This window comes from Rattus norvegicus, chromosome 10 (genome assembly GCF_021556685.1).
Source record: "Rattus norvegicus strain SHRSP/BbbUtx chromosome 10, alternate assembly SHRSP_T2T, whole genome shotgun sequence".
Lineage (NCBI taxonomy): Eukaryota > Metazoa > Chordata > Mammalia > Rodentia > Muridae > Rattus > Rattus norvegicus.
This window is the reverse complement of record NC_141543.1, coordinates 98393057-98404223: the sequence shown is the minus strand read 5'-3', so window position 1 is coordinate 98404223 and position 11167 is coordinate 98393057. Positions and strand designations below refer to the sequence as shown.

Genomic DNA, 11167 nt, shown 5'->3' with positions numbered 1-11167 from the left:
CTCAAAAAACAAAACAAAACAAAACAAAAACAAAAACAAAAACAAAACAAAACAAAACAAAAAAAACCCAAAACAGAAAAAATTAAATAAATAAATAATGGTTCAATTAGTCTATCTGACCATCAGTCTGTATTTATCTTTTTTTTTTTTTTTTTTTTGAAAGACTCACTATGTAGCTCTGGAGCTCTCTATGTAGATCAGGCTAGCCTGGATGTCACAGAGCTCTGCCTGCCTTTAGCTCATCCATGCTGAGATTAAAGGCATTAGGGGTTACAACTTTTCAGTTTTTCTCTTTAGTTTTGTTTTTAAAGTTTTTTTTTTTTTTAACTATTAAAGAAAACCTTTATTTTCACAAGCGCGCAGGCGCCGGGACCAACGATCACCAGCTGCCCAAGTACCAAAAAATTATGCTTCCGAAATCTCTTGATGTCGATTCCGCACACAGAGCAATCGAGTTGCCCTGCGTGTGCCACTCACGACAGAAGCCCTTTTTGTTTTTAAAGTTTTTAAAAAGATCTACTTATGGGGTTGGGGATTTAGCTCAGTGGTAGAGCACTTGCCTGGAAGGGGGAAAAGACCTACTTATCTATCGTACTCTATCTGCATGTCCAGCAGCGGTCATCAGAGTTTATTATAGATGGGCATGAACCACCATGAGGTTGCTGGGAATTGAACTCAGGTCCTCTGGGAGAGCAGCTGGTACTCTTAACTGTTGAGCCATCTCTCCAGCCCCTTGTCTTTGATTACTTGAGACTGGTTTTCTCTGTGTGTCCCAGGTTGACCGGAACTCCCTCTATAGAGCAGATGCCTCTGCCCTGCTGGTATTAAAGTATGCACCATCACTGGCTCACTTTACAGAACAATAGCCAGTTCTTTCTTTCAACCCGGCAGCTCGGATCACCATAGTTTTGCATCAATTGTCTTTCCCCATTGAGCTATCTGGCTGCTTCCAACATCTTTTCCCTTCAACCCCCAAGACTTTTATTTGTATGTCCCTAGCCATCCTAGAACTTGTTCTGTAGATGAAGCTGGCCTTAAACTCATAGAGCTTCCTGACTCTGCCTTCTCAGGAGCTGGAATTCAAGACACGAGGCACCACCACCTGACTGTCTCCTTGGATTTATAAAGACCATGTCTTGGGGCTGGCTAGATTGTACAATAGTTAAGAGCACTGGCTCAGGTTGGGGATTTAGCTCAGTGGTAGAGCCCTTGCCTAGCAAGCGCAAGGCCCTGGGTTCGGTCCCCAGCTCCGAAAAAGAGAGAGAGAAAAAAAAGAAAAAAGAGCACTGGCTCTCCTCCCAGAGGACCCAGGTTTAATTATTTTTTTTAGAACGTATTTTCTTTTTCTTTTTTAAAGATTTATTTATTTAATGTACGTGAGTACAGCTGTCTTCAGACACACCAGAAGAGGGCATCGGATCCCATTACAGATGGTTGTGAGCCACCATGTGGTTGCTGGGAATTGAACTCAGAACCTCTGGAAGAACAGTCAGTGCTCTTAACCTCTGAGCCATCTCTCCAGACCCTCAAGTTCAATTCTAAGCACTCACTCAGTGGCTTAAAACTGCAACTCCAGTTGCAGAGGATTCAAAGCCCTATATTGTCCCCAGCAGTGTCAGGCATGCATACAGGCATCTATGTAGGCAAAGTACATGTACACTAAATAAATTAATTAATTAATAAATTAATTGGCTGGAGAGATGGCTCAGTGGTTAAGAGCACTGACTGCTCTTCCCAAGGTCCTGAGTTCAATTCCCAGCAACCACATGGTGGCTCCCAACCATCTGTAATGGGATCCGATGCCCTCTTCTGGTGTGTCTGAAGACAGCGACGATGTACTCATATATGAAATAAATACATTTTTTTTCAAGAATCCTATCTCTATGTGCTCATTTATTGCATCTTCGGAGTGATCTGAGGCCTCCTAATGTTGAACCACAGTGTAGATCAGAGGGTGTTCAGCAGGAGCGCAGCACAGCATAAGGAACTCTGACGACTGGACCCCGTTACTTAGTTACCCAACATTCCACACACAGCTATGTGTAGAGAGGTAGTACAGAGCCTGCTGCAGGTCTCAAAAGGAATGTCTGGATGCAGTTAGGGGACGAAGCCTTGCTCTCTTTGCTTGCAGACTGCTCTTTTCCTGGATCCTAACATAGCTTGAAAGTCTGGTATTCACGCAACTGTGCAGTTGGTTCCAAGCTGAGTATGTGTTCCACTCAGCCACGAAGTGACTACTCCCTTCCCCGAGAGCCTGGGTATAAAAGAACAGGCCTGAACATGTCCCTGAGAAGCAAAGAAAGGTGCAACCCCATCCAAGCTGTTTTACTCCTTGTCACTGCCACTCCCTCAACTCATAGCCACAGCCTTATGGAGAATTTCCCATGAGCAGGTGACTAAGGAGGAGAAGGTGATTTAAAAAAAAGCTTATCCGGGGTTGGGGATTTAGCTCAGTGGTAGAGCGCTTGCCTAGAAAGCGCAAGGCCCTGGGTTCGGTCCCCAGCTCCGAAAAAAAAAAAAAAAAAGAAAGAAGAAAAAAAAGCTTATCTGTATATGTGTTTGTGTGGATATAAGCTCTGTGTGTGCGCCTATAAAGGCCAGAAGAGGGCATCAGATCTCTCCAGGAGCTAGAGTTAAAAGCAGCAGTGAGGTGCCCAGGATTGGTCTTTGGAACTAGACTCATCTGGATTCATCTGCAAGAGCAGGAAGCATTCTTACCTGTTGAGCCCTCTTTCCAGCCCCCTTTCCAAGATCTTAACAGACAGGCTGGAAGAAATCCTTCCCAGCACACAAATCGTGTGCTGTGTTCTTCTGGTTCCATTTGCCATAAGAAAGACTCTGGGTAGTCACAAGACCATGAACTTACGAGTGTAAGAAAGGATGCATGGGAAAAACAAGGAATGAACCTAGAATGTGAAAGCATTTGTGTCTTTTTTTTTTTTTTTTTTTTATTCTTTTTTTCGCAGCTGGGGACCGAACCCAGGGCCTTGCGCTTGCTAGGCAAGTGCTCTACTGCTGAGCTAAATCCCCAACCCTGCATTTGTGTCTTATAAGAATACTTATCTGGGGCTGGAGAGATGGCTCAGTGGTTAAGAGCACTGACTGCTCTTCCAGTAAGTCCTGAGTTCAAATCCCAGCAACTACATGGTGGCTCACAACCATCTGTAATGGGACCTGATGCCCTCTTCTGGTGTGTCTGAAGACGGCTACAGTGTACTTAGATATAATAAATAAGTAAATCTAAAAAACAAAAAACAAAAAACAAAAAACAAAAACAGGGTTCGGTCCCCAGCTCCGGAAAAAAAAAAAAAAGAAAAAGAAAAAAAACCAAAAACAAAAACAAAAAGCAAACAACTTATCTGGCAAGGTCGAGATGATGCATGTCTTTAACACCAACAGAAAGGAGGCAGAGAGGTAGTTTGAGGCCAAAACTACAAAGTGAGTTCCAGTTAGCCAGGACTTTTACACAAAGAAATTGTTTCAAAAAAACCAAAACAACTTATCAAGGTACTGAAGTTAACACTGGTTGCTGGTAGTAGGTGCTGCTATTGGGATATAAAGTGAATAAATAAATTAATTAATGGGAAAATAAAAACACTGGTTGCTCTTTTCACAGGACCAGGATTTGATTCCCAGCATCCACACGGTGGCTCACAAGTATTTAACTCCAATTGAAGGGGATCCAATACTCTTCTGGTTTCTGCAGGTATGGTATACAGACATTCACACAGGCAAAACACACACATGCATGCACACACGCACAAACACATACCCCCCCCAAAAAAACATTAAATATGGTTTCAGTGTGGAGAAGGAGGAAGCTTTAATAAGTGAGTGGACAGAGTGAGTTCCAGAACAGCCTAGGCTATACAGAGAAACTCTGTCTTGAAAAACCCACCCACCCACAAAGCAAGCAAGCAGACCATTTGTACCCATGGGGCCAAAGATGAAGTTTGATGGGTAGAATACTTGTGTCCTATGCAGGAAGCCCTGGCTCCCATCCCCAGCAACACATAAACTGGGCATGGTGACTCACACCTGTAATCTCAGCTCTCAGAGGTGGAGGCAGCAGGATCAGGTATTCAAGGTCATCCTTGACTTCACAGCGACTTTAATACCAACTTGTGCTACAAGAGGGAAGAGGGAACCAAGGCTGACCTGTGGATCTGAGGTCATGAACAAAGTAACACAAAGTAACAATCAGGCCCTGGGTTTGTTTCTAGAACTCACCTGTTGCCTATGCTGAGTTGGCATTAGAAGAAATCATTACAATATAGTTTGTGAAGGTTTCCTCCCACCAGCCATAGACCAACTGTCTAGTTCAATGATTTGGTGACTTCTTTCTTTTAACTCTTTCTTTCTTTACCTAGGTGTTGGGCTTAAAGGTGTACACGAGCTGGAGAGATGGCTCAACAGGCCAAAGTATTAAGTAGTTGCTCTTCCACAGGACCTGGGTTCAATTCTCAGCACCCACATTGGTAGTTAAGAACTGTATGGAACTATAATCCCAAGGGATCCCATACCCCTTTCTTTTTTTTTTTTTCCGGAGCTGGTGACCGAACCAGGGCCTTGCGCTTGCCTAGCAAGCGCTCTACCGCTGAGCTAAATCCCCAACCCCAACACCCCTTTCTTATCTTCATTGGGTATTGCCTGCATATGCATTTGAAGTGCAAACATACATGCAGGAAAACACTCACATACACTTTAATAAAAAAGGCATTCCTTTTAAATTTTAACTTTATTTTTTAATGTGTCCATGTCTGTAGAGGCCAGAAGAAGGTTTCCTGGAGGTGGAGTTACAGGCAGTGGTTTTCTCTGTAACCCTGGCTGCCCTGGAACTCACTCTGTAGACCAGGCTAGCCTTGAACTCAAAGATGCCTGCTTCTGCCTCCTGAGTGCTGGGATTTGCCACCACCTCCTAGCTGCAGCAAGAGCTCTTAACATCTGAGTGGTCTCTCCAACCTTAAATTTCTGTCTTAAGAGGGAGACCCACTGTGTAGCACTGGCTGGCTCAAAACTCACTGTGTATTCTTGAAATCACAGAGATCTGTCTCCCTCTGCCTCCAGAGTGCTGATATGAAGGGCATGAGGCACCATGCCTGGCAACTTAAAAAAAAAGATTTGTGTTTTCACATCTATATGTATGTATATGCATCTGAGTGCAAGCTAGAAGACTTAAATCCCCTGACTAGGGCTTAGGTGGTTGTGAGCCACCTGCTGTGGGTGTTGGGAACTGAACTCTGGTCTTTTGTAAGAGTAGCAAGTGTTTTTATTCACTGGGCTGTCTCTCCAGCCCTGAGTCACTCACAGCCACAACAGTGCCTTATACATTGTAGCACATGCCTAAGAACCTGACCTCATAATGACCTGGCATGAAATCCACTAACTTTATCTTCTATGCCACTGACCACAAGTGCTTAGCTTTCTTTGTGCTGGGACTCAGATTTAGAAGAGTGGCCTCCTTTTTCTCTGGAACATTAGGGTCCTTAGATGGAAAGCAATGGCTTCAGAGGTTGGATTCTTTTTAGATTCAGAACCCACAATTCTAAAGTTCTCTGCATCCTTCTTAAGAATGCTTTTCCTGGGGCTGGAGAGATGGCTCAGCAGTTAAGAACACTGACTGCTCTTCCAGAGGTCCTGAGTTCAATTCCCAGCAACCCATGGTGGCTCACAACCATCTGTAATGGGATCTGATGCCCTCTTCTGGTGTGTCTGAAGACAGCTACAGTGTACTTAAAAAAAAAAAAAAAGAAAAGAATTCCTTTCCTGATTAAATGATCCAGAGTCACTTTTCCAAGGCTGGCAACTAAAAAGGTATATGTAATGCCAAAAACATCTCTCATTTTTCCAATATATATGTGAAATTATACATATATAAATATATATCAGAAAAAAATATATATATATTCCTTACAGTATGCAGGGAAACTGTATTCTACACAGTATAGGTCACGGGTTACAAAGTTGGGCTGTAACCAGAAAGCATATGTTTGGATCAATCTGCCAGGTCTTTGTTCTATTCAGTGCAGGCTACTAGTCTGGAAGCTCATGATGCTGAGGTCAGAGGACCGTTTAAGGCCAGGAATTTGCGTCAGACAGAACAGTACTGTGTGGTGAGTAAAAAGACAAACAAACAGAAAAATGCAAGCAAGTAAACAAGCAAGCAAGCAAACCGAAACCCAACACTGGCACATATCTATGCCCAACATTGAGGAGGGTAAGGCAGGAGGAATAGTAGCTTCACTCCAGCTTGTACTACATAGTGACACTGCTTCAAAAAACAAAACAAAGGGGGCTGGAGAGATGGCTCAGCGGTTAAGAGCACTCGACTACTGTTCCAGAGGTCCTGAGTTCAATTCCCAGCAATCACCTGGTGGCTCACAACCATCTGTAAAGAGATCTGATGCCCTCTTCTGGTGTGTCTGAAGACAGCTACAGTGTACTTATATATAATAAATGAATAAATCTTTAAAAAAACAAAACAGGGGTTGGGGATTTAGCTCAGTGGTAGAGCGCTTGCCTAGCAACCACAAGGCCCTGGGTTCACTCCGAAAAAAAGAAAAAAGAAAAAAACAAAACAAAACAAAACAAAATAATAGAAAGAAAAAGCTATACCTGGTGTCATATGCCTGTGAGGTAGAGAGAGAAGGGTCAGGAGTTAAAGGACAGGCTCAGCTACATAGCCAGTTTGAGGCCAGCATGATACCCTGTCTCAAAACAAGTCAACATTTAAAGATATGTCTCTATTATCTTTAAAAAAATCTTTTGGCACTTAACTATTTATTTGTGTATGGGTGTGGGCATGTGTGTCACAGCTTGTATGTAGAAGTCAGAGAGAAACTTTTGGGAGCTGGATCTCTCTTTTACTTTTATTTTTGAGACAGGATCTCTCTATGTCACCCTTTTCCTCTTGAGTGCTGGGATTAAAGGTTTGCCATAATACCCTCCAGATCAAAAGGTGTGATGGCAAGGACCTTTACCCATGAGCTGTCCTGTTTGCTCTCTGTCCACACACACACATTCATGGCGTCACATGTGTCAACCCACAGCCCAGTTTGATGCCTGGTTAGATCACTCTATTTAAAATCAAACATACAAACATGTTTCAGATAAAAATCTTCATATTCTCTTGAAAAATAGAGAAGATTGGAACAGGCATGGAGGGACCTGTCTGTAATTCCAGAGTTTGTGAGGCTGAAGCAGGAGGATCACAAGTTTGAGGCCAGCCTGGAGTTCACAGTGAGAGTCTGTGGTAAAAACCCACCATCGCAGTGTGTGGTGCCGTACACCTTTGCACAGCACTCAGGAGGCAGAGGCAGGTGAATCTCTACCAGCTGGAGGGCAGCCTGGTCTACATAGTGAGTTCTAGGCCAGCCAGGGCTGCACAGCAAGACCCTGTCCTAATAAAATAAAACATCCACTATCATCAAGGAAGATCTGAAGACCTGCCTATTTGGGGCCTGCATTCCTATAGCTGTAGTCTTTGAACAAAACTTTAGCCTTTGTTTACCAAAGAATTCATAGGGCTCACTTTCTTTACTTTGGTACCACTCTCAGAGATCAACCCAAGTAAAGTGAATCAGTGATAAATTAGTAGGCAATTAGTACTTGCTTTTTTTTTTAAAAAAAAAAAAAGGTTTATTTATTATTTCATGTATGCGAGTACACTACAGCTGTTTTCAGACACACCAGAAGAGGGCATCAGATCTCATAACAGATGGCTATGAACCACCACATGGTTGCTGGGATCTGAACTCAGGAGCGCTGGAAGAGCAGGCAGTCCTCTTAACCACTGAGCCATCTCTCCTACCCTAATACTTGGTTTTTAATTTTCAGGTTTATTCACTGAACCATATTGTAATTAGCCATTTGGTGGGCTGAATCATATTAACTATTTTTCTTCAAATCACTTTTTTGGTACTCACATCTATCAATAAGCACTCATATAGGTTCCTAAAACCTTTCTTTTCTTTCCAGAGGCCACCCCGAGAACACTGTCTTGAGCCACCTCAATTTGGCGACATTTGGTGCATGTGTCTGGAATTTTATCTTGGTGACTAGCTCCCTAGGCCAAACCAAGACTGGTAGTTTGTCAAGTAGACATTATTTCCAGGTAACACAAACACATAACTTTGAGAAGCCAATTATAGACAGGACACCATCCTTCCTATCACAAGTTCTGGCTGAGGCGTGGAAGTTCCTAGCTGGGAAGTGGGAAAGGTGCCTGGAGGCCCGCAAGGAACCATGCTCTGGAATTTAACCCTGGCTGGTAGGGTGGGGACTCCAGGAAAGTCAGTGAAACCACCCTGGGGGTGTGGCTCCAGGCGTGCAATCCTGGAACAACTTCAGGCCCCTCTAGATCTAAGCCTTTGGGAGTTCTGTATTGGGACTGACTTATCTCCAGCTCCTGTCCCTGAGTGGGTGGCTTTGCGTGGCCACTGTCCTCAGTCTCTAGGACGCGCCTCCCCGCGAGAACCCCCTCTCCGCTTTTTCTGCATCAATTTCCCCAAAAGAACCAGTGACTTGGGGGAAGCTCGTTTTCCGGCCCGGATTTGGACAGACACGCATCGAGGTCTCCCTGAGCTCCAGTTGGTGGGGGGGTCGTCTCTCAGGAGGAGACACCAGACTGGGGGGACAGACACCCCACGCCACCCATCTCGCCCCTGCGCCGCCGCCGTCCAGCCGCGCAGGGGCGCTCCGGGGCCTCCCGGCCCCCGCCGCGCCGCTCCCGCGCTCCCCCTAGCGGCCGCCGCGCTGCCTCGCTCTGTCCCAGGCTCGTCGGGCGGCGCAGCTCACGTGACCGCGCTCCGGGCCTGCGGCCGCTGTCGGTTCCCCCAGTCACCGAGCGAGAGGGAAGAAACAAGATGGCGGCTGCAGGCGATCCGGAGCGGGGCCCCGGCAATTCGGACTGAGCCTTCTCTCTCCACCCCGCCGCTGCCGGGCCGCGCCCCTCCCGCCCGGGCCCCGGCGCCCTCCCCTCCCCCTCGGCCCCGGCGCCCCCCGGCGCCCCTCCCCCACCCCTTCCGCTCCCCCCCCCCTCAAGCCGCGGCTCCGACATGAGGGGCCGGCGGGGCAGGCCGCCCAAGCAGCCCGCGGCTCCTGCTGCGGAGCGCTGCGCCCCGGCCCCGCCGCCGCCGCCGCCGCCACCACCGCCACCACCACCGCCGCCGCCGCCGCCGCCCGCCTCCGGACCCATCGGGGGGCTGCGCTCGCGGCACCGCGGCAGCAGTCGGGGCAGGTGGGCCGCCGCCCAGGCTGAGGTGGCGCCCAAGACCCGGCTGAGCTCGCCCAGGGGGGGCGGCCGCAGGAAGCAGCCACCGCCGCCGCCGGCCTCCGCCAGCAGCGCCAGCGGCCCGGGCCGGGGGGGCCGAGGAGGCGGGGGCGGCAGGACGGGGGGCGGGGGCGGCCACCTGGCCCGGACCACCTCGGCCCGCCGTGCCGTCAACAAAGTGGTGTACGATGACCACGAGAGCGAGGACGACGATGAGGAGGAGGACATGGTCTCGGAGGAGGACGAAGAGGAGGAGGAGGATGGCGACGCCGAGGAGACCCAGGATTCCGAGGACGACGAGGAAGATGACATGGAAGAAGACGACGATGACTCCGATTATCCGGAGGAGATGGAAGACGACGACGACGACGCTAGTTACTGCACGGAGAGCAGCTTCAGGAGCCATAGTACATACAGCAGCACTCCAGGTACCCACCCAGGCCGCCTGGAGACTCCTTCCCCACCTCCTCCCCTCCCCCTGGCTTGCTCCCTCTCGAGTGCAGTGCATCCTGCTTCCTAGCTCCCCCCACTCCCGGCCTGTCCCCCACGCGGAGGCCACGGCGCGTCTAGTGACAAAAAAAAAAAAAGAAAAAGACAAAACAAAACTAGATTTGCAAGAGGAAAGAGGCGCATTGTTCAAAATGGAGATTGCATTGTTGCAGTTTGCAGGCCACACACTCGTTCGCTCTTCTTCTCCCCCCCTCCCTCTCTTTCCTCTTCAAAATTTGTGCCAAGTGCGGTGTCTCCACCAGTCAGGATTGAAACTTTGGCACACACGTATCCATTGAGCTCGTCTTTCTCTCCTTGTTTTGGTATGAGTGTTTTATTTATTTATTTTGCAATGAAAGAAGCCTCCTGCTTTGCAAACCGTTGCATGTCTAATACGTTTTGTTGTAGATTTGAAAGAAAAATGACCTGGTCCTTAAAAGTGAGAATTTAGATCGTGGCAGCACACATAGACGTGCTTCCTTTCCTATCCCCTAGTTATATAGTTTGGTAACTGTTTTGGGGGAAGGGTTGTTTTTCGGTGAGCAGGGAGCTTCCTGGGGTCCTGAGCGCTTGTTTGTGTTCTTCGAGTGAGCCCTCGTGGTCGCGTGCAACAGTTGCTGGTAAATGGCTGATTGAAGAGCAAAGCAGAGAACTAGACCAAACCAAATTTGTCAATCCTTCCGATTTAAAATTACTTTGGTTAAGTTCCAAATAAAAGTTTAACACCACGGGGGCCGTGTGTCCTAACCAGTTTGATCTTGGCTTTGCGTGGGAGATGCAGTTTCGTGGCACCTGTTGCCGAAGATGTGTGGTTGATCATCTAGGCGCAATTGCCAAAGATGAACTTTTTGAAGTCACGGTCTAGAAGTGTCAGCTTGAACCTGACAGGACTTTTTCTTGCTGTTCTGTTTCTGAGGAAAAAGCCCTACCTGGATCAGCAGTGGGTTTCATCAGTAGTGGTGAATTCTCGGATGTTTTTTCGCATTATTTCTTGAGGTTGGCCCTGAGATGTGTGTCTTGTTCAAGTAAAAGACACACATGCAATTGCTCCTTTGTATTAAATGAATAGTTATGGGACTGGGGGGGGTGGTCCTTAACTTGTAGCAACAGACTGTCAGGCTTTTTTTTTTTTATGTCTCTATTAACCAGGATTCATAAAATTAAGGTCTAATTGTAAGGACATTTGCAGAGTAAATGAGGACATAGGGTCTTTCTAGGAGAGTCTGTCTTACTGTTTTCAGGGACGATGAGGGTACTAGGAGTGCTTAAATGTAAGTGTTTTCGTTTTTTATAAGTTCCTAACTGCTGCAAGTATGAGAATTAAGCCAGATTAGATTGGTTAACACCAAGTGAAAAAAGCCAATTTCTTTTGCCTGACTGTAAGAAGGTTGCCTATTTTATGGGCTT

At 47.0% G+C, this 11167-nt stretch overlaps 1 protein-coding gene and 1 non-coding gene across 51 annotated transcripts in view; one reads left to right on the top strand and one right to left on the bottom strand.

Moving 5' to 3' along the window:
* Nucleotides 1-359: 359 nt before the first annotated feature.
* LOC120095432 (U11 spliceosomal RNA) lies at nucleotides 360-493 on the bottom strand. The gene has a single exon (XR_015632491.1). It is a non-coding gene; the product is annotated as a U11 spliceosomal RNA (small nuclear RNA).
* Nucleotides 494-8836: 8343 nt separating this feature from the next.
* Nucleotides 8837-11167, top strand: part of Bptf (bromodomain PHD finger transcription factor) — a 102694-nt gene continuing 100363 nt past the window's right edge. For all 50 annotated transcript variants that reach the window (XR_015630681.1, XR_015630679.1, XR_015630678.1 and 47 more), the window contains 1 exon segment: nucleotides 8837-9699. Coding sequence is in view for 33 of the 50 variants with exons in the window: in NM_001127535.3 (NP_001121007.2) it covers nucleotides 9057-9699 (643 nt within the window). In the remaining 17 variants the exon portion in view is untranslated.